This window comes from Pleurodeles waltl, chromosome 11 (assembly GCF_031143425.1).
Source record: "Pleurodeles waltl isolate 20211129_DDA chromosome 11, aPleWal1.hap1.20221129, whole genome shotgun sequence".
Taxonomy (NCBI): domain Eukaryota; kingdom Metazoa; phylum Chordata; class Amphibia; order Caudata; family Salamandridae; genus Pleurodeles; species Pleurodeles waltl.
In genome coordinates this window covers 753,922,211-753,942,819 of record NC_090450.1, presented here as the reverse complement: position 1 = coordinate 753,942,819, position 20,609 = coordinate 753,922,211, and the positions used below count along the sequence as shown (strand labels likewise).

Genomic DNA, 20,609 nt, shown 5'->3' with positions numbered 1-20,609 from the left:
ATTCGTTTGATTTCATTAGTGAAAGGCATGCATACGTCATGCCTTTTCCGCTGTTTAGCCCATCTCGAGGGCACCGGCCAACTACTCAAGACATACAAGGCTCCATGTTTTCCGTATGGTTTCTGGACAACTTTTTCTCTTTATTTCGTAGGCAGCGCAATCTCGTTGGGCAGTAGTCAAGTGGTTTGCATGACATCGACTCTGTTACAAAAATAACTGCACTTTTGCCAGTTACATGGATTATTGCACTTTTGCCGGTTGCATGATTAATTGCACATTTGCCAATACGTTTCACTGCGAGCGAACTTCTGTTTCCTTTTGTGTGTATGCTTTGCGCTCATGGCGGCCGTCGTCTCGCTTATGTGAAACTGTTTAAGTTTATGTGGCAAGAAAAGTCCCGTTAGGTGTTTACAATGCTAATAGCTTTCGAGTAAACGTGAGACCCATTGCATTGCAAATGCTTGTTATAGGTTTGTGTCAGATTTTATTTGTGTTGTGTTTCTTCTTGAACTGTTTGGTACTCCTAAGTGCTTTGCACTTGTTCTTTTAACAAAGTCTGACTCTTTAAAGCCACAGTTACCTGCGGTCAGCTCAGGTCTTGCAAGCAAACTGGACTGAACCCAAGATGGGTCTGTGAGTTTATTACAAGGTGAGGTTGAACAATGACACCATATATTAAACTGCTTTCCTCACAGCCTTTTCGTAATAAAATTTCACTACAGAGTTTATTTCAACATGTATGACTGAATATTTGGTGTAACAGACGACACAAATCATTAATAGAGTGAACAAAATTTGACCCCTTTAAAACGTAAAGAAGAGAAAAATAAAGCGAACAAAAAAAAAGAAGATAAAGGTGTGAAACAAGAAGAAGGAATAATACATCTATATTAATACTATATATTAAAAGCAGTGTGCTCAAGTTGTAAAAGCAAAAAAAAAAAAAAAGTTCTCCAAAGCATGCTTTTCTCATACACAGTACGGTACTAGGGAAAGATTATGACCTACAGTTCAAGATATTTATTACAATGCAATTAGGTTACCTAACAACTAGATTTAGAAATTGAAATAATAGACAAAAATGAGTTTGTTCATCTTGGCTGGATGATGTGTGGGAGAAGGACCTTTCTTTCCAGGTTTCTACTTCTCCACATGTATTCAGGTAGGCTACCTCACCCACTACAGAGAAAGATACAAGAATTAATGGACAATTCTGTGGTATGATCCTGCCGTAAAATCTTGAAGTCATGCCTTCAAACTGTCTCTGACTCAGTCATATCTTATAGTCATCCAAGGAACTTGGACTGAAGAAAATCCCAGGGTTTCCCGCTTAAAGTTTTTGGGACACTGGTAATTAGAATATTTAGCTGGTCACTGATTAGAATCCTAGAATTGTGGTCCCTCAATAAGAGTGGAAGCGTAAGGCAGACATGCTCAATCCCCCTCTTGACCACCTTCAAGCTGTCAATGTTCAATGAAAATGGAACTGATTCTGACAGCTGGCCGGTTGCTAATCGTAACGAACCTGTTAGAATCATTAGTTTGTGCATGATGTACAGGAGAAAGGCAGAGAGACTGCGACTGCATACATCCAATTATGGCTCTCCTAGTGAAACTTTGTTATCTTTGGCTTTTTAATATTGACTACTGTGCCATTATTGTCTGTGTCCTCTGATTTTCTCATCCTTTCTTGTCTAGTGTTAATCTTAATTACCCCTCACTCCATGCTCTTTCCTCTGCTAACTCTACATGACGTTTAAATATTTCCTTCCTTTGACTTTCGACGAGGCTTACATTTACAAAAATAATTAAGGTGAAATGGAAGAGTCAGATTTTCAGTTTGAATAAGCAGTAAGGCCTCAGCATTGCCTTCTGTGTATGTTCTTCCTTCGAGACTGATCACCAATGACACTGAATGTGACTCCAATTTACTGGCAAGCAAAGAAGGATTCAAACCTAGAATCTGTGGGTTGGGCTGCCAGATCTATTTGTGGATGAAAAAGTCTCATTGGCACATCTTGTCGCATCAAATATTCCAATTACATCTCCTTAACAACTATAGCAGACTGAACCTGGACAGCACAATTTGTAGATAACGTTGAATGCCCTATGTTCCTTGCCCTTTCCTCTTCCAATTTCCAGTCTCCTCCTCCTTCTCTGACTTCTTTCAAGAAATAAATGCAAGAAGTATGGGTATTTTACGTTTGACTGAGTAGACACTAACCAACCCACAATGCTTTGCATATTCTGTGTTTGACTGTAAAAGGGGCTCGGATGTCGGATATGCTTGTTGTAAGGCAGGGGCCGGGTTCTTGTATTCAAACAACGTGATTCCCCAAAAATTATATATTCAAATTTGTTTAATCTTCTGTGTGACTGAGCCGTGACAGGCTGGTTTGGGGACTGATTGCTCAATTGATATTTGCTTTTAATATGAGTAGTTTAGTTGTTATGGGTAATATAACAGTTTTTTCTTCATGCTCTCACTTTCTGGACGCACCCCAACATCCTTCGACACTATAGAGCTCTCAATAACATGAAAAACATGCTCAGCTGTGGGTGTTTGCTCTGCAGTCAAGCATGTTGGACCTTGGAAAAACATTTTTGCTGTGCTAAAAAGGATGGTCTCTGGTAGTGGCCAATGGTCTTACTTGGAGGTTGCCAATTGATATTCTGTACAACTATCGCCCTAATGTGCACTAGAGATGTAGCCCACTTCACTGCGCTTTAGGATAACAATGCAGGCTTCAAATGATAGTATGTACTAACCAAATAACTTACACTGAAACGCTCATCAGGAAGTCTTCATCGCGGCCTGTCTACCTGAACACCTGCTTCAAATGAGCATCACAGCTTTTGCCCGAACCCAGTGGTTCCCAAACTGTGATCCGAGGACCCCTGGGGGTCCGCAAAGCCTTCTCAGGGGGTCCCAGACCGCTTAGAAAATTAAACAATATTCACAGATTAGGCCCCCAGCTTTCAGTAATGACTTAGTGAGTGGGTCCTCGGACTCCGATAATGAGACAGTAGGAATCCCTGGGTTCCAGTAAACAAAAAGTGGGGGTCCACAGAAGTCAAAACCACTGCCCTAACCTGATCAATGCTAGTCTGACAACGTTAAGCTAACTTGTAGCACTGCCTTCCTAACCCCTTAATACCATCATGTAAACTATGAGTAAGATGAGGTAAGGCTGCGTAATCGCATGAGTTTATTACTTGCCTTAATAATATTTACTTTAGCACCAATCTAGACCACAAACTACTACGAGGCCCACTGAAACAACCTGGACAGAAATGCAGCAGACAAAAAGAAGTGGTGGCGCAGTAATGGACACATGGACCAACTGGCATTCAGCATCAGAAATTGCTGAAAACACACGGAGCTGCCTGCATGCAGGTGTTCCACCAGCAACTATGCCAGCTGCCTCCACCCAACACGTCAGAAGCCTAGTGTACTGGTGTGCTCCGTTTGACATGTGACTGACTCGCTGACTGATTACAAAAAAGAGTTGTTTTGTCCCGCTGAATGCTTTTCTTCTAAACAAATAACATCACGCACTCAAAGACTTGAGGGACACAAACAGAGATGAACAGACGTTTTAGGAGAAGGAAAGATATAAGGGATATTAACAGAGAGAAAAAGCGAACAGTATACAGCTAAGAACCGTTTTCGTAAAATAAAGACGGTGAACTTCACAGGTGTGCTACCAATGCTAACAGGATCTTCCAGTATAAAACGTTTAAAACAGTACTGTGCATGAGTGCAAAAAGTAGTCCTCTAGGGAATGCTAAAACCACATTAGGTTCCTAAGCTGTGGGTGCAAGACCGAGGAAAACATTTGTCTTCAAGCTTTCTAAAAAAAAAAACAATTCACTAGTCGCTTAAAAAGCAACACAGAAGTGACATCTTATAACATGAGGTGAGTACAGAAACATAACTGTAAAACATCTATATTTTGCAAACCCTTCACAGAACCATGTCACAAAAAAACAACATAAGCTAAATGTTTCCAATTATATCAGCCTTCTTTAAGAGAAGAAGCCCAAAGCAACAGAATTCTCAAAGCTGCTCCGGGCCTATGTAGCACTTGGAGCCACTCTGTGCCGTGCATCGAACAGAAAAAAGGCCCATAAAAATCATCCCCACACTTCCAGGTACAGTGCATCTCTTTACCCACTCTGGAGTTGGTGTCACCATAGCTCTTATGATGTATGAGACACTGTCTGGTAGGGTTTAACTAAAGCGATTCCACTTTGAGTTTGAGTAGCCTTTACTGACATCCTCGAGGCCTGAATAATTTGAGCTTCGGGCAGGCTCAATGGGTTCCATTTTTTTACAATAATATTTCCTTCAGTGTCCCATATTTTGCCTAAACAGCCTTGAAAAGTTTTGAAGTATGTTGGAGTGCATTGAAAGACAGCCATGTGGAAAGTAAAAGTTGCAGTGGGGGCTTCACTAAGAAGATAAGTGCTTCCGAAAGAGAATTCATGTAACTATAATAAAAGTTTTTTAAAATTTTATTTTCCTGAAACAGTCCACGGAGACCGCCAAATCCCCTATGAGTGCCTTAACTTACAAAAATATACCCAGCTAAATCAGCGTGGAACTCGCTCGAATCTCACTAGTAAGTTTTTTAAGTCGCAAGGCTGTGGGCCACATGTATGAACATTTGAATTAGCGATTTCCTAATTGCGATCTCCTGCAAATCTCAAATAGGAAATCACAAATGTATGAAACCCTTTATAGTTTATTTGCGATTCGAAGTGGGTTGTAAGTAAACCTAGCTTATTAATATTAATGAGGTAGGTCACAGTTTGTGACCCATTGGGGAACGCAGCCTTCACTGGGATGGTGGCCTGCTGTGCTCAGCAAATCACCATGTCTGTGATTGCTTTTTAAATAAAGCAATCTTGTGTGTTTTTTAAACGCACCCCGTTTTCCTTAAAGGAAAACTGGTAGCGTTTAAAAAGACAAAAATGAAATGTTTAAGTTTCATTTCTTAAGAGTAGGCAGTGGTCCGTGTGGCCACGGTCTGCTCTTAAAAAATATTTTCTCAACCATTCTCAAATGAGAAGGGGTCCCTTAGGGATCTATTTTCATTTGCAAATGGTTTACCACCAAGTTTCTATTGGCGGTGACCGGCAAATGTTTTGCGAGAATTTGTGCATACCTTTCAGATTTGGTATTAGGAAGAGACACCGTCAACACCTCCCTTCCTAATACCCAATCGCAATTTGGGCTTTGTACATCCCAACATGCATTTTTCTAGTCACAAAAGGGCTGATTTGCAAAATCGGCCCATTTCAGACTAGAAAAATGCTTTGTACATATGGTCCTGAGTTTCTAACTGGAGTTTCAAACAGTATCCCTGGAACCTTTGCATCTTATTTAAGGGACCACTAAACAGTGCATGCTTTGAATCATAATTTTTTTCGGACAGATATACTGTCTCTATACCATGCACACAACATTAAGCAGACGCCTTTGACTATAACCAACACATCAGAAGCAATTGCAGTGATCTTAACAGAGGGAAAATTGAGCCTTTATTCTACGACCATGCAAAATCACTCAAGCCACAACATTTACAACCTCCTCTGAACCCAAGGATAAAATGTCGATTTGGAGTGAAGTATGGTAATGCCCAATTCAGCAAGAAAAAGGACCTCTTCAACATCACCTTGAAGACACAGACTAATAACAGACTCATCACCCCTAGATTTTTCAGCTTATTGCCAAAAACCTACAGATGACTAAAGATGGTTGAGGAAAAGGCCTTAAGCACGGGAAGCCCTCTTTTGCTGCATTTGCTGGTATGCTGTTTATTACTGAAACCAACCTGTCTCTGTTATATGTCTAGGGGGGATACTTAACTGAAGAGGGTTCAGAGGTTTATCTTCCAAAAATTATTTTAACTTTCCTATTAATACTTTTTAAAGAATCTTTGACAGGCACGAAATACCTGAAATAGATCACTATGCTGTGAGTGTTCAGTGCCAAAGGTCAGAGCACATTTTTATCAAAAATCTACCAATGAGCGAAGAAGGTTGGGGACAAGGCTTAAACCACATGAAATGGAAGGCCTGACAGGGGAAAGAAGTAACTCTGTGCTGTTAATTTGTCGCCCAATCTCACAGATCGCACGTACAACCACCCTGCCAGAGGGACCAACTGCATGTGAAAGTAGTATCTTGACTTCTTATGGCCATGGCATCACACTAACCAAAAGTGCACGCAGAGACCCAGAATGTTTCTGACAATGTGAGTTTCAGTACCAGTCCAGTAGCCTAGAAGGGTGCCCCAAGTTTGCTCAGTTAGGCAATGGACTACTGTCCTTGCTTTGGCTACATCACAAAGTGGCGATGACAGCATAGTGTGTTTTGTGAATCTGTAGCGTGACCAGACCTTTTTCTTTAAGTCAGTAAGGGCACTGCCTGCTGATCAGTCATTTGTAAAGTCCTGCTGTTATGTGAACCCCAAAACCTTGCGCCGACATTTAGTTTTCATTTCAAGTGTGAATTAATATGCAATGCAAATATAGCACACGTATGGCAGTAGAACTCTTGTGTTGTATATTTCTTAGTACTGGAGCCAGTGCAATCCATTTAGGACACCCTTAGTTTAACAAGGCACCTGATGGAGGTTAGGATGGCTTTCCCAGGAAGTGGAAGTGAAGTGCCTTTATGCCTAGTTTTGGGTGGAGACTCAGACACTGAACTAAAAAGTATGGCAATAGGTCTCCCTTTCAAAATACCATGAGGGCCTTGCCAGAAAAGGGCTGATGATTAGTTCTCCTTGAGCACTGCCATTTGGAGCATGGCAGGGTTGTTGAGTGGGACTGCAGTGTCTGTTGTGCATGAGGACGTTTCTAAGCATGGTCTGTTCTTTTCTTGGCCTCTGATAACTGCTTTAGGAGGGTGATGTCAGTCAGGTGCAGAGAACTCACACTTCATTTTGCCCTTGTTTTGGCTACTCCTAACTGAAGCCAGCCCCATTGGTAAATGCTGTGAGAGACATTACTCTGCACAAAGGGTGTATGGAGAGCAGCCTGAAAATGATGTTTAAAAGAGAACTAACTCAAACCGTTTGTGAAGCCTAAGACACTAGATCAAACTTTTCTTCTGAAATTAGACATAAAAGTGGGATCCAATACATCCCATTTGTTCCAGTTCCAAGTTCTTCATTATCAAGAAGGGAGGGCTCCACAGACCACTCAAAGGAATCTTGTGTGACCAGGGCTTGTGTCTGCATGACAACCAGCCTCCCGAGGTGAAGGGATATCACCTGAAGATTGCACTACCTGAGGGTCAAATTACAGTCTAGAAGCCTGCCTGTATACCTGCTGCGAGAGTGAGTGAGTGTGCCTGGCCCTACATGAGGAGAGGGTGTCAAGGAAGAGAAGGCCAGCGTGCTCCTGAGGCCCCAGGGCTAGATAAAATTCTCTCTATGTTCCACTCAAACCGTTGAATTTGGACACCATATATTAATATTGTTCCATAGCAAATGCTGAAGATGCACTCATTCTATCTACGTGAAAAGTTGGGGAAATCGTCCCAATTCACAAAAAAGGGTGTTGTAACAATCTCAAGCAACCACCGCCCTGTTAGCTTATGAGACAACGTGAAGAAAATGTTCTGGATGCAAGTCTTGAAACATTCAACATCTTCGATAGAGGATTAGAATGTTGTGTCCCCAATGCAAGCAGGATTTAGGCCACAAATTGGAACTATTGAATAGGTCTTTAGGTTCCTTAAGACTAAATGGAAGACTGTTGATGTTGTTAGCGGTTCAGTTTTCATAAGTTTTATTGATTTCCGAGCAGCATTTTAACTCGTCTCAAGAGCAAAATTGTGGGCGGTCTTAGCTGGCGTGAACATCCTGGATAATTTGCTGAATATAATAATGCCCTTGCACGAGGGAAATCAAACTAGGATCCAATGCAGACCACACAGGGAACGGACAGACAAGACAGATGTAGCAAAAGGTTTTCACCAAGGCTGTGTTATGGCCTCTGCTCTTTCCCTTGTTCACAAACATGTACAGACTACCTGTTAAATTGCGTTAATGACTCCCCATTCTTGGCCAACAATAATTTGCCGGCATGGTTTTGCCATATTCACCTTGCTGCTTTCCAAAACACACATGGGCCTTTAGACGCTTATGGATTGTTTTTTTACTCTTTAGTGACACATATGAGCTCGAGATAAACATTCTAAAGAACAATTTCATGGCTTACTCTAAAAATAGTACTACTGAACTAGGCGGTGCTCCTCTTGAGAGAGTACTGGAATTTGTCTACTTGGGGATCAGATTTTTGAATGAGGAGTCCTGGGGACCCCAAATCCAAACAATCTGCTCACAGAGCTTTTGTCATCTTGAGGTTTGCTAAAAAAACTCCATCCTATCCGATTTCCCCTGTGACACAGATATACAACGCAAGTCTAGAGTGGGGCTTTGTACAGCGCCGAGCTGTGGGGTTACAGCGACTGCTTGCTTCTTGGCGTGGGTGAAAAAAAGTTTATAAGGGCTGTCGTCTGTCTGGGGCATGGGACTTCACTCCTCCGACTCAGACTGGTTCTCGCCCTCAAGCTAATCATGGAAGAGGTGGGATTCTTTCCATTACTGTACTGGTATTGTAGAGGTCTTAAAGTCGTACAGAGAAGCCCTAAACGAGGTCATTACCCTAAAAGATTCATATCCCTTGGCTGGTGCATGTTAAACAAACCCTTTAATTCGTAGGGCTTGGTAGCCTATGTTGTGTCCCCACAGCCATTAACATCAATGATAAAGGCATTTGCCAAGCAGACATATCATATTGGAAATTTTGACACTTGGCATGTAACCCGACTCCACAGGTAGCAGAACCAAAGGCTTTCATACACACAAAAATATATCTGAACTAGAGTACGTCTTGGATTATACTGATCCGCCCCAGGCACGTTCCATTTATCACCAGTTTCACTATGGTACCCTCCCACTGGCTACCTACACCTCACAATGGATCTTGTTGACAGGCAAGTCATCTCTTTAACCGGTCTGTTGTTCTATGGATGAACGGGTGGAGCACTTCTTATTTTTTGGTTTGCCATATTCCAGACAGAGGCTTAGGTGGACTGCTTCAATGTGTTGGCTTTGGGTCTAACTGATCATATTAATTCACTAAGAATGCGTAAGAGTAACACATGGGTGGTTGTGGTCTTTGCAGTGGATAAATTCCTTATGTCTGCATGGTCCAAGCACCTGTTAGATCCTGGTATTTGTAAGACGAAAGGTAGCTTTTAATTCCCTTTGTTTGTAAGCTCAAAATTAGAGTTATTATTAGAAGGATATTGTTGGATTGAATACTGTTAACATTTTATTATTTCACTGTTTTTACCTTGATAATATGTGTGGATGATAGTATTTTGTGGGAAGGTTTTCATTTTTGTACTATGCCAATGAACTTTTGAATTCAAAGTGACCATAAATTTGGTTTGGAGGAAGATACTGCAGGGTAAAAGTAAGGAAAAATTCTATGTGTGAAATGGGTTCCCTGGGGCCCACTGGTATCCCTAAAAGGTTGTCATTGTGAACAACATTAAGACTTTTACTAAAAGCAACCACCGAGAGAAATCAGCAGTTCTCAACAACTTATAGATTGGCACTGCCACAGTTGTGGGAGCCCAAGTTCTCCAGCACCGCTGAGGTGTGCACCCTGATTGGCCCAGCGGCTGCAACTGCCAAAAACTGCGAAGATTTTATCAGCCCAGAACCAAGCCAACATCCTTCCAGTCCCTGGTTTAGTTAGGTCGCAAATGCCAGGAAGCAGTCGGAGGAGGCTCCCATGCTCTGATCACCAAAGTCTGCATATTTCCATCAAACTTGCCACTTCAGCAACTCCAAAGTCACAGCTGCCACGACAGCTCCAAAGCCACCAGTACAGTGGGACAGCTGCATAATCATCTGTCACTAACTGGCCAGGACTGTGGCTGCCAAAAGGAATTAAACACAGGGCTTTATCAACTGTGCGAAAGAGAGTATGAGAAGTCAGCTGAAGTCTGCCGTACAAAGTAGGATATTTTCCATGTTAGCACTGCACTGAAGGAAAAGCAAACAGAAAACTGCTTGTATAAATACGTCCTTAGGGTGATTACATGACTGCACCAGAGTGCAGCCAACACTGAGGCACCGATTAGACCCCACAGATCATAAACATGTTGGAACTCCATTAGAAGGGTGGGTACAGAAGGGTTTAACACCTAGATTCGAATAGGATTTTAACTTTGCATTGTTGTCCCCTAATTGGTCTGTGTGGTATTTCGTAACGCTGTGTGTATCAAATACTGCCTTTTACCTAAAATACAAACACTAGACTGGACAATATTTTATTGTGCATGTTGGTTGATTGTTGAATTCTGAGCTTTTGCCCCTACCATACTAACTCACTGAGAAGTGTGTGGCTGCTCACCCTCACTACCATGACAGTTAAGTACTTAAAGGAGTGTACTTGGTCCAGTTATCAGAGCCACAGTAGGATAGATCCCAGAACACTAGTGGCAAACGACCTCAACCACCATGATGAAGCCCATTAGCATGTCCGTCCACAATCTCACCCCCAAACAAGGGTCTGAAATAAGTCAAAGCAAGTTCAAACTTTTACTGTGCATCATTGAAGGAAGAACTAGTTAAAATGTCTCTGGGCAACAGACGAACCATGAATTCTTTAGGTACATTTTAAACAAGGAAATACAGCATAATCATAACCCATTGTGACCTTTTGCTACAGTTTCAATAGAAAGGATTCAAACTATTTAAAGGGACTTCCCTAGGCTTGGGCGAATGATGCCAGCTGTCACAACAAGGCTGACAAAAAATGGTTGGGGACAAGCCTTTAAGCACGAGATGTTCCTGTATTTGCTAGTATACTTTTCATTATTGACCCTAGCTCTGTCCCTATTATATGTTTCGGAGGAATACCTAACTGAAGACGATCCAAAAAGGTCGTCTCTTCCAAAAATTCTTTTAACTGCCCTATTATAATTTTTTAAAGAACCTTTGACAGACACTGTATAATTGCGATAGACAGATCACTATGCTTTGAGTATTCAGCGCCATCGAGCAGAGCACATGTGCAGCAGTGCCTCATCATATGTTGCCTAGACAGTAAGCATTCTCCCTTTTGCGTCTCAAAGTTTTCTGATATACTGATTCTACATTTAATATAACCCACAAAAACAGCTGAGGATGTTCAGGCGCTCACTATTTACACTCTTTCTGAAGCCTGATTCTCACAAGCACTATACAGAATTGTCTCTCTTCGCTGGGAAGGTGGTCAGTGGCTCTTCACAGGGATCTAAGGGCCAGGCCAACAAATGCTTCTGTGAACAAGAAAAAGTTTCAATGCTTTTGAATATAAGTTCAAAATCTGTAGAGGTGCCACTAGAGGAGTAGGGGGGGACGGGGGGGGACTTCTGGGACTAGTTCATAAAAGGCACAAAAGAAGGCCGACAAATATAAACTGCTAAACTATTTGTTTGCTTTGCACGGGAGAAAATAAGTGGTATTCTGGAAGTCATCAAGTGTTAAAGAAGGCAGAGCTTGCAGGTGCACGAGCCTGAAGATTTTTTTTTTTTAATGCATTTATGTTTTTTCCAAGATAACACACATTACATATAGGTGAAAGGAAAGTATGGCACAATCACAGCACACTGGCAGCATAGAAATACCCATAAATGATACTGTTGATAGGCCATGTCCACCACTATACACACCTCCATTGTTACTGATTTAGCTCCAACCTTACATATATATTTTGTGTTCTGTAACAACAATTATAATGAACGATGTGCATTTACAGTAAATGTCGGAACAAATCTTTAAAGCATGCTCTTACACTGACCTGAAATTAGGAAGCCCCTTGAGTCTGGAAGGAAGGGGGCTCTATGTGCCAGCACCCTATCTCGATCAAGCTCTAGATCCCTGTGATCAAATCCCACCAAAAAGGAATACAGTCATGTGATGAAAATCTTTTCTGGGGATAGGCTTCCTAAAATAAGGCAGGGGCTTAACGAAGTAATGTTCCTGATACAAAACACCCCTCCAGTATGCACCAAGTACCTACTATCCTGCAACAGCAGGCCTCTCAGACAACGGTGACCTACAATCTGTCACAACCTGTAGACCCTTAATAAGTGAATAGATTTACATTTATCAACATTTCTCCTGAGCATGAAGTCTCAGACTATGCGGGTCCTTCCCACTGGATGATACATTTCCCATTTGAGATTTGATATTGAAGGTAGTTGATGGTTTGGCATATCAGTATATATTATGGTAGGGCTATTGACTGTTAAAAGAGTAATGATCCACTGTTAGCAGGTTTCTTGACCATACAATACAGATCTTTCTTAAATAAGAATCTACAAGACTCTGTCTTACCAGCTGAATTTTATATTTCAGGTTCTATCCACCATCGAAGTCTAATATAGCAGAAAACCCTCCCAAACTGTCACCATTCTTTCTCCTCTTCTCTTCAATACAAGACAGAATAAAATGCACATCTGTGACAAAAATGGATTTGCAAATAGCGTGTTCTGTTGGGATGTTATTTTTCCTTTGGGAAAGAAAGGAACAGTTTCTCAAGGCCCTTGCAAAGGATAAAAAAACTGATGTAGCTTCTACACACTCAAACACGAAAATGACTACATATTTACTGTGAGTCCCAGCAGTTTTGTTGTCTAACTGGAGAAAAAAGTGGAAAACGTAAAGAATGCAGGAGGAGCTGTAAAAGTCTGGATCTTTGGCATTCTGGCAAAGGTTATCAGAGAAAACATTTACATCTAAATGAAGCCTTCTTGCAGCAAATGGTTGAGCCTGAATAATACAGCCCACCCATTCTATTGAAATAAGACACCATAATTTCACTCATAACGAAATGTTAACATATTGAATGAGTAGGTGACTGTGCTTGTCACCCTGTACGGGGAGACTCCAAGAAAATCTGTCTACCACAGGCAAATACTAAAATATACATCTGCTATGAAAGTAATAATTTTGATGTTACTTGGCCTATCTTTTGTTGCTACAGACGGGGGCGTGAGGGCCTACTGCTTAAGGAGGGCCATACAGCAAATAATCAAGGTTAAGATAAAAGTGTTTATGTTCAATCAACAACGAAGAACACTAAATAAAGTTGGGCAGGGCCACCTGCAGACATTACAGTAAAATGGAAGGCAGGCTTACCTTCTGCAACAATTTTTTTAAGGTACACCTTCTAACCCATTTGCTAACAAAAATAAATAACCCTTGAGAAGGCTGATGATGTTGTACGGAAAAATTAGCATTTTTGTTGTTGTGGTTCCTTGGATTTTCTGTAATACACTCAATAAAATATAAAACAAACAATAAGGACTGATAGTCGTACTGATTAGTCAACAAATGAGAAAGCTACCTCCAAAGTCATAATATTTAGCAACTTTGAAGATGCCCAGTCAGCTGTCTCAAGTCCTCTGCCTCATTCACGTCCTTACCCTGACAGGCATTTTGAGCAGCACAGATAAATACCCCAGTGCTCTGTGAAGATTCCTTTGCTTTATCAAGGGAACTCCCCACTGAAGTACATTTACAATTTCTTCCACTGTTCGACAATTTAGCGACAGGTAGAACCTTTGCAGCACCTGTATCTGGGAGATGATCAAAACAGACTGGTAGGTAGTGCAATTTTCAAATACAGTTAAGGGTCCATCATTTTGTTCTCAACATTTCACCTTTTTCCTCTGTATCCTAATTTGCCTTTCTGAAACAGCTGTTCAAGAATATGAATGAGAAAATTCCTTCAAGTCGAGGGACAGTGAAAGTATTATCCACTTTCTTAAACACAGAATAAATAAGAGTGTGTGTCTCCAGACTATCGTAGACCTTCGCTATTTCAAGATTATCATAGGAAGAAAAAATATGCAGGATGCTGGGTCTTGAGCAGATCAAACCCACTCCTTCAAAACGGGACTGACATTGCACTGTAAAACCAAAAGACACGTTTTAAAAAACACAACATGTCTCCTACACAGAAAGATCCCTCACGTCAGAGGACACCATTATCAGTTCAAGGAACCTCTTTTGGAAATGCAGTTTGTACCTCAAAGTTACCTCAAATGCAAGGCTGCAATAGTGGGCTTCCTTTGAATAACAGGCATCATTGTGCACCTTTATAAGAAGGATTGCCTTCTACAGTTCGGTTCCCAATATGAACTGTCACTTATTTCCAATGTGCTCAATAACAGGATTTATTGGCCCCATCAGACTTATATTGATTGCAGAGTTTCCATGGGGAAAATTAGGAATTATCAGGGCAAATGGATTTGGAATACCCAGAAACATCCTTGATTTCTAATGGGACACTCAAGGTCAAACTTTTATTTAAAATTTAATAATCCAAAAATAAATAAAATTAATAATTCAAAAAAGATGTTCTGTGAGGTGCTCTGCCCACTGAGATTATTCTACAAAGTTATCAATATTACAATTTCCAAGAATGAAATTAAAAGTTAAGCAATGTTTCCTTTCCACCAACTTCTGTGTCCACCAAAGACTTCCTTGAAGGCGAATGTGTTAATCTTTTTGCTGTAATAAAGTCTAGTTGTGAAAGATTGTCACAGAAACCATTTACTTTGAAACAACTGCTTAATGAAGTAAATTCTTGCAACCACTGCTAAGGAACGTACTTTCTGTTCGAGGTGCGCCCTGCGTAGCGACACCCTCTGCTCCAGTTTTTGGAGTTCGCGCTCATGCTGTGCTTCCGTCTGCATCTTGATTTTGCTCTGATAGGCGTTCAGCAACTCCATTTCCTGCTGCAGCTGCTGCCGCAAGGCTTGGCATTCGGCTTCCTGAGCCTCATCCAGACGAAGCTGAATTAAAGGAGAAAACAATAAAAAAGAGAGATTTTCACTAGATCTGGGGTCAAGAGATTGAGCATCTGTTTTAACAATTTATCATGTAAATTTCTGAATGACAGTCTCTCTCTCATAAGGTGTGCCTGCACACTGCTTGACAAGGTCTTAATTTCTTTAAGTAGCAAAACGTATGGAGCAGGGCATGTAAGCAAGATGTTGGTGGGTTAGCACTACATAAAATAGGGCAGAAAATGATGGACATTAAGGGAACTGTCAACGTTAGGACCTGGATTGCAAGAGAAGGATGGAGATGTGCGTTCATGTTCATGCCAGGATAATAAATGCAAAAGGGGGTTAAAGATGTGGGAAGAAACTACTGTATTAACACTGACTGGACATATATGTGTTCAGCTGTGAAGCAGAGAGATGAAGATGTGGTAACACCGCACATTTATGTCATTTGAAGTATGCATACCGCATCGTAACAGGTGGCAAAAGTACCCGTGAAACTTAGGATGCACCAGTATTGGCATGCTATTTTCCTGGCCTCTCCTCACAGTACATCAAGTGTTACAAAAGGGAGCCTTATGTTTTGTTGGGATTAAATAGGGAATTCACCTGCATAGAATGATATGTCTGTATCTGGGGAAGTGGTTATCAGGTAAGATAGACTTTAAGGAGTTACATTCCTGTGGGCATAAGAGTGGACAAGAAGAAGTTTGAATAAGAGATTGCATGGCAACCTGCAAGGGGCCGTTACCTACGCGCATGTAGGAGAACAAATAATAACAAGTTACTTACCTTCACTAATGCTCTTTCAAGCGAATACTCTAGCTAATAATGGAATATTCCTCACCTTTTGATTATTCCCATGGCTCTAGGCTGGATTCAGATTTTTAAGAGCAATTACTCCTGTGCCCTGGTAGGTGGAACCATTGGACTCTGAGGCAGCCTCATTGTCCGGGAAGTGACCCTATGGAGCTGTACATAGACATCAGTCCTGTGTGCTGACTTCAGTTTTTTTAATAAAGATATATATATATTTTTTAATTTTAAAGAAGAACAAAAGGAAAAAACACAACAATAATACATCGTAACAATAATTGAAATATACAGATATCAATACCATAACACCCTCTTCACGATGTGACATCTGCCACTTCCGTCTTACTCGTCCTGTGGGTCCCAGGGTCCTAATAGGCCTTGTGGCCTCCTTATAGACTGGAGTAAGTTTTTTTTTTTTTTTTTTTTTTTTTTTTTTTTAGAGTTTTTGAGTTTTGGCCCGCCATTATAGTATTAGAGTAAAGTGGTGACCCTTATTGATGCCACGTCTGAGGGGGATCGGCTTGCTCTCCACCTCGTGTGGTCCTAGGTCGGCCCCTCTCACACCCAGAGCGAGGGTTGTCATTGTAATTGCCCCTTGGTTACTTTTGCTTTGGGGGAGCCGCATGGAATTTCTGCTATCCTAGGTTGATCAATCAGCCAGCAGCCCCACCCAACTCCCCCATACTCTATTATACTTTTCAGGGCAACCTCTCGCCTCGTATACCATTTTTTCACATCCTGCACACCAGTCCACTCCTCGTCTCCATTTGTTAAGGGACGGCGCTTTTACGGCATTCCATTCCGACATAATGTCTCTTTTTGCCACTAAGTACGCTACTCCCAGGAATGTACGACTCGATCTGCTTAGCCCTGTCTCGCCCATTGCCTCCAGTAAAAGTGGCGTCAGGGATATCTCCACTGTTGATTGCAGTACCTCGGAGACCTCCCCCGTAACTGACCTCCAATATGACTCTGTAACCGGGCAGGCCCAGACCATGTGGAAGAAGTCTGCCCCCGTTTGAGAGCACCGGGGGCACTCGTCCGTGGGACGTAGACCCGCCCGGTGGAGCCTCTTAGGGGTAAGGTAGGCTGCGTGTAGGTAGAGGGTCTGTAGCAACTGAAACCGTGTGGATATGGCCAATGTTCGGGGGTCATTAGAGCCTCTCTCCAGTCTAAATCGTCCATGGGGCCCACCCAGCCCTCCCATTTCCGGCGAAGTTCCTCGAGGGGAGGGGATGTGTTGGTGAGGATGGAGCGGTATATTTGGGAAATTCCCCCTTTGTTTAAGTACCCCATCATAATTTTCGCTTCTAGCGGACTATATTCTGGGATGTTGTCCCCAGGCCGTACGTGTACCAGTAGGGCATGCCTGAGCTGTAGATATTTGCAAAACTGGGTGTTATTTAAAGAGTATGTTTTCTGAAGCTCCTCAAAGGGCCGAATGTGTGTGTCGTCCCAGATGTTACCAAGCGTAGTTATCCCAATAATGTCCCACTTCTGAAAGCCCTCTAGCGTGGAGACTTCCTTTAGCCATTTCCCCTGCCAGAGAGGTGTCTGATGAGTTAGACAAGACCACCACCCCGTGGCCCTCTGTGCTGCTCTCCATCCCGTAAAAAACTGTCTGGTCACCTCCGGGATGGACTGCGGGATCGTGCCTCCATACAGGGCGTTGAAAACCTCGTTGTAGCCCATCTCCTGAAGTTCCAGTCTGTACGCAGGGTCAGTCCAGCCTCCCGAAAGCCGTCGTTGATCACCAGTAGGCGCATGGCTAGGTAGTAAAAATGAATGTTAGACATTCCCAGTCCCCCATCGTAGATGTCTCTGACATGTAACAAGGGATAGCTTGGGGCGGGAACCGTGCCACAGAAATTGGCGTGCCATAGTCTCGACTTCGTTAAACCATTTCCGGGGGATGAGGTGTGGGAAGTTCTGCAGTTGGTATAGGAATCTGGGGAGCACCATCATTTTGTATAGGGCTATTCTCCCCAGTGTGTTGAGTGATAGATTCCGCCAGCATTGAAGGTCTTTTTTGGAGTTCTTAAGGAGCGGTGTAATATTTAGTTCCCACGCAAGCTCGGGGAGTAGAGTTATGTGAACCCCCAGATATTTAAAACTATTGCGGCGGATTGGGATGTTTTTCTGCCAGCTTATACAGTCTCTCGAGGGATGTAGTGGGATCAGTAGGGATTTGCTAGAGTTCAGGGTAAGCCCTGAGGCTTGTGAGAAGAGCTCCAGAAGCTCTAGGACTCGCGGGCCACTCATTGCCGGGTTAGAGAGGTAAAGGAGGAGGTCGTCAGCGTACAGTGCTACCCGGTCCTCCGGCCCCACTGGCCAAGCCCAGCCTGTTATTAGTGGGTCTTCTCTCAGTAGCTTGGCTCAATTGCCAGGGCAAAGATTAGCGGTGATAGCGGACATCCCTGTCGGGTCCCGCGTCGGATGGGGAATGGATCAGATGTCACCCCGTTTACCTGAATATGAGCTGTCGGATTGGAGTAGAGCAATTTTACTAGTCTTCTGAATTTGGGTCCGAATCCGCTCTTCCTTAGAACTTGTCCTAGGTACGACCAATCCACAGTATCAAATGCTTTTTCAAAGTCTATTAGAAGGAGGGCAAGAGGGGACCCAGTCAAGGTGCCACAGCGAGCCAGAGCATTATGCAGTCTCCTAATGCAGTGTCTGGTGCTACGTGAGGGCATGAAGCCGCATTGGTCTGGGTGTACCAGCGAGGAAAGCACAACCTTCAGCCTGGCAGCAAGTAATGTTGAGAGCACTTTAATCTCAGTGTTCAACAGGGAGATGGGTCTATAGGCTGAGCGGTCACGCGATGGCGGGCGGGTCTTCGGAATCACCACTATTGTGGCTTGATCTATTCCGGTGGGGAAGCGGCCTATCTTCATTGCTTCGTTAAACATATTGAGCATATGGGGGCTTAGAATGTCCCAGCATCTACCGTAGAGCTCAGATGGGAGGCCGTCCGGTCCAGGTGTTTTGCCTGATGCTAGTCCGGATATGGCCGTTGTTATTTCGGCCAGGGTTATGGATTCCTACAGGGTCTCCCTGGTCGCCTGCGAGATTTTAGGAAAGATTATGTCATCCAGAAGGGGGGATTCCCTTTCAATTCGTGGGCGGGGGCGCACAGCGTATAGCTGAGCGTAGTATGATGCAAAACTCGTAGCAATTTCACTGGGGGTCTGCGCGATTGAACCTGCTTCGTCCGCGACCTCCGGGATAACTCTGTCGGCTAGGGGGCGCGAGGCCAACCAATGCAGGAGTTTGCCATTTTTATCACCCCATCCATACACACAAGCCACCGACGCTCTCCATGTGTGCTTTGCAGCCTCAAACACTAACTGTCTTATTTCCTCTCTAATCACTGTCAGACGCCTCAAAGCAGATGCTGATGCCGCGGGAGTCTCGGACTGCTCCAGGGCCAGGGCCAGGGCTTTGGCTTCGAGGGTTGTCACCTGTGAGTCTCGTACCCGTTCACGGGCGCGCACACGGTACCTGGCTTTACAAGCCGCCCAGAGTGTGCCAGGGATAGTACGGATCACAAATTTTTATCAAAATACTGGGTAAGGTGGTCCCTTATATCAAGAGTGAAATCATTATTTTGTAGGTACCATGCGTTCATGCGCCACATGGGACGTTGATTTACGGCTATGTCTTGCTGACTTCAGTTTTATCATGCACTTTTGAGCAACCTCTGACGTAAAGCAATTATGACAGATAGGAAGAACAGTGTGACAAATATAACTAGGGATCTTTTTAACAGTCTCAGGAATCCACTCCACAGAATGAGGAGGAGAATAGACAGTAAGGAATCTGCAGTTAGACAGAGAATCCACCAGAAAGAGTGTTACCAAAGGTAGGCAACTCGTTCTTCTAATGGATTCTTCTAATCGCAGATTTCTTTCCTTTTGAATAGATGCCTGAGCAGCTACTGCCAAAAAGGTGGAGGGTCTGAGGAGTGAACTAAGACCTGCAGGATGAGAGGAGAAACAAACCTCTTGGCAGACCTGTTGAGGCAGCAGTGCTTGGTGAACATATGCAAGGGAAACCATGTTGCAGACTAGCATATCTCTAGATCATGAATAAGACCTCACAAACACTACTGAAGCAGTCTTGACTGAAGTGGAATATGCCTGGAGGTCTTCGGGTAGCTCCTTCTTGTAAGGGCAAAGTAAATCTTTATACACTGTAAGATCCACATGGATAATGTGCATTTCTTTACAGCCTTTCTCTTTTTAGCATCAGAAAATCCCACATCAACTTGTCACCCTTGTGTACATTCAACATAGAAGCTTAAAACTGTCTTTGGGCCAAACCGGTGAAGATTCTCTTCCTAGCATATGATGGAGAGAAATAGGCAGGAAATGAAGTGGACTTTCACAAGGAAGGGGTAAACAAACTTCAGAAGAAATGAAGAAAAAGTATCAGCATCAACTTGTCATTAAATAAAGTAGTGTACTGAGGTTGCACTGACAATATATCTGCAGCTCACTGACACGGCACGCAGAGGTAATTGCGATAAGGAAACAGTCTTAATTTTAAGGAGCCTTGCAGAACAACTGTGTTGGTGTTGGAACAGTGTGCAAATCAGGAACTTAATGACCAACTTAAGGGTCCACTGAGGGATAATGCGCCATCTGTTAAAACATTCACATCACTCCTTTTAAAATCTCATCACAATGGGTGATTTGAACAAAGAAGGCTGATCAGGTGAATGTAACAAGATGAGAAACCCAGCATATAACTTTTTACTATGCCAACCTCTAAGCCTTGCTGGTCCAAACAAAATGTGAGATTCTTAGCCTGTAGAGGACCAAGGCCACAATTATCAACCCATGCCCAGAATAGACAGAATAATGTGAAGGGCATCCAGACGTCAGAATTACACACACACCCAAAACCACTCA

The 20,609-nt window shown here is 42.8% G+C and overlaps 1 protein-coding gene across 4 annotated transcripts in view; it reads right to left on the bottom strand.

Annotated features, from left to right (window-relative positions):
- The window catches only part of TAOK3 (TAO kinase 3), a 1,041,334-nt gene that overhangs the window by 13,541 nt on the left and 1,007,184 nt on the right, over positions 1-20,609 (bottom strand). For all 4 annotated transcript variants that reach the window (XM_069214478.1, XM_069214480.1, XM_069214479.1 and 1 more), the window contains one exon: positions 14,701-14,883. In XM_069214478.1, the coding sequence (XP_069070579.1) occupies positions 14,701-14,883 (183 nt within the window). The remainder of the gene's footprint in view (positions 1-14,700; positions 14,884-20,609) is intronic.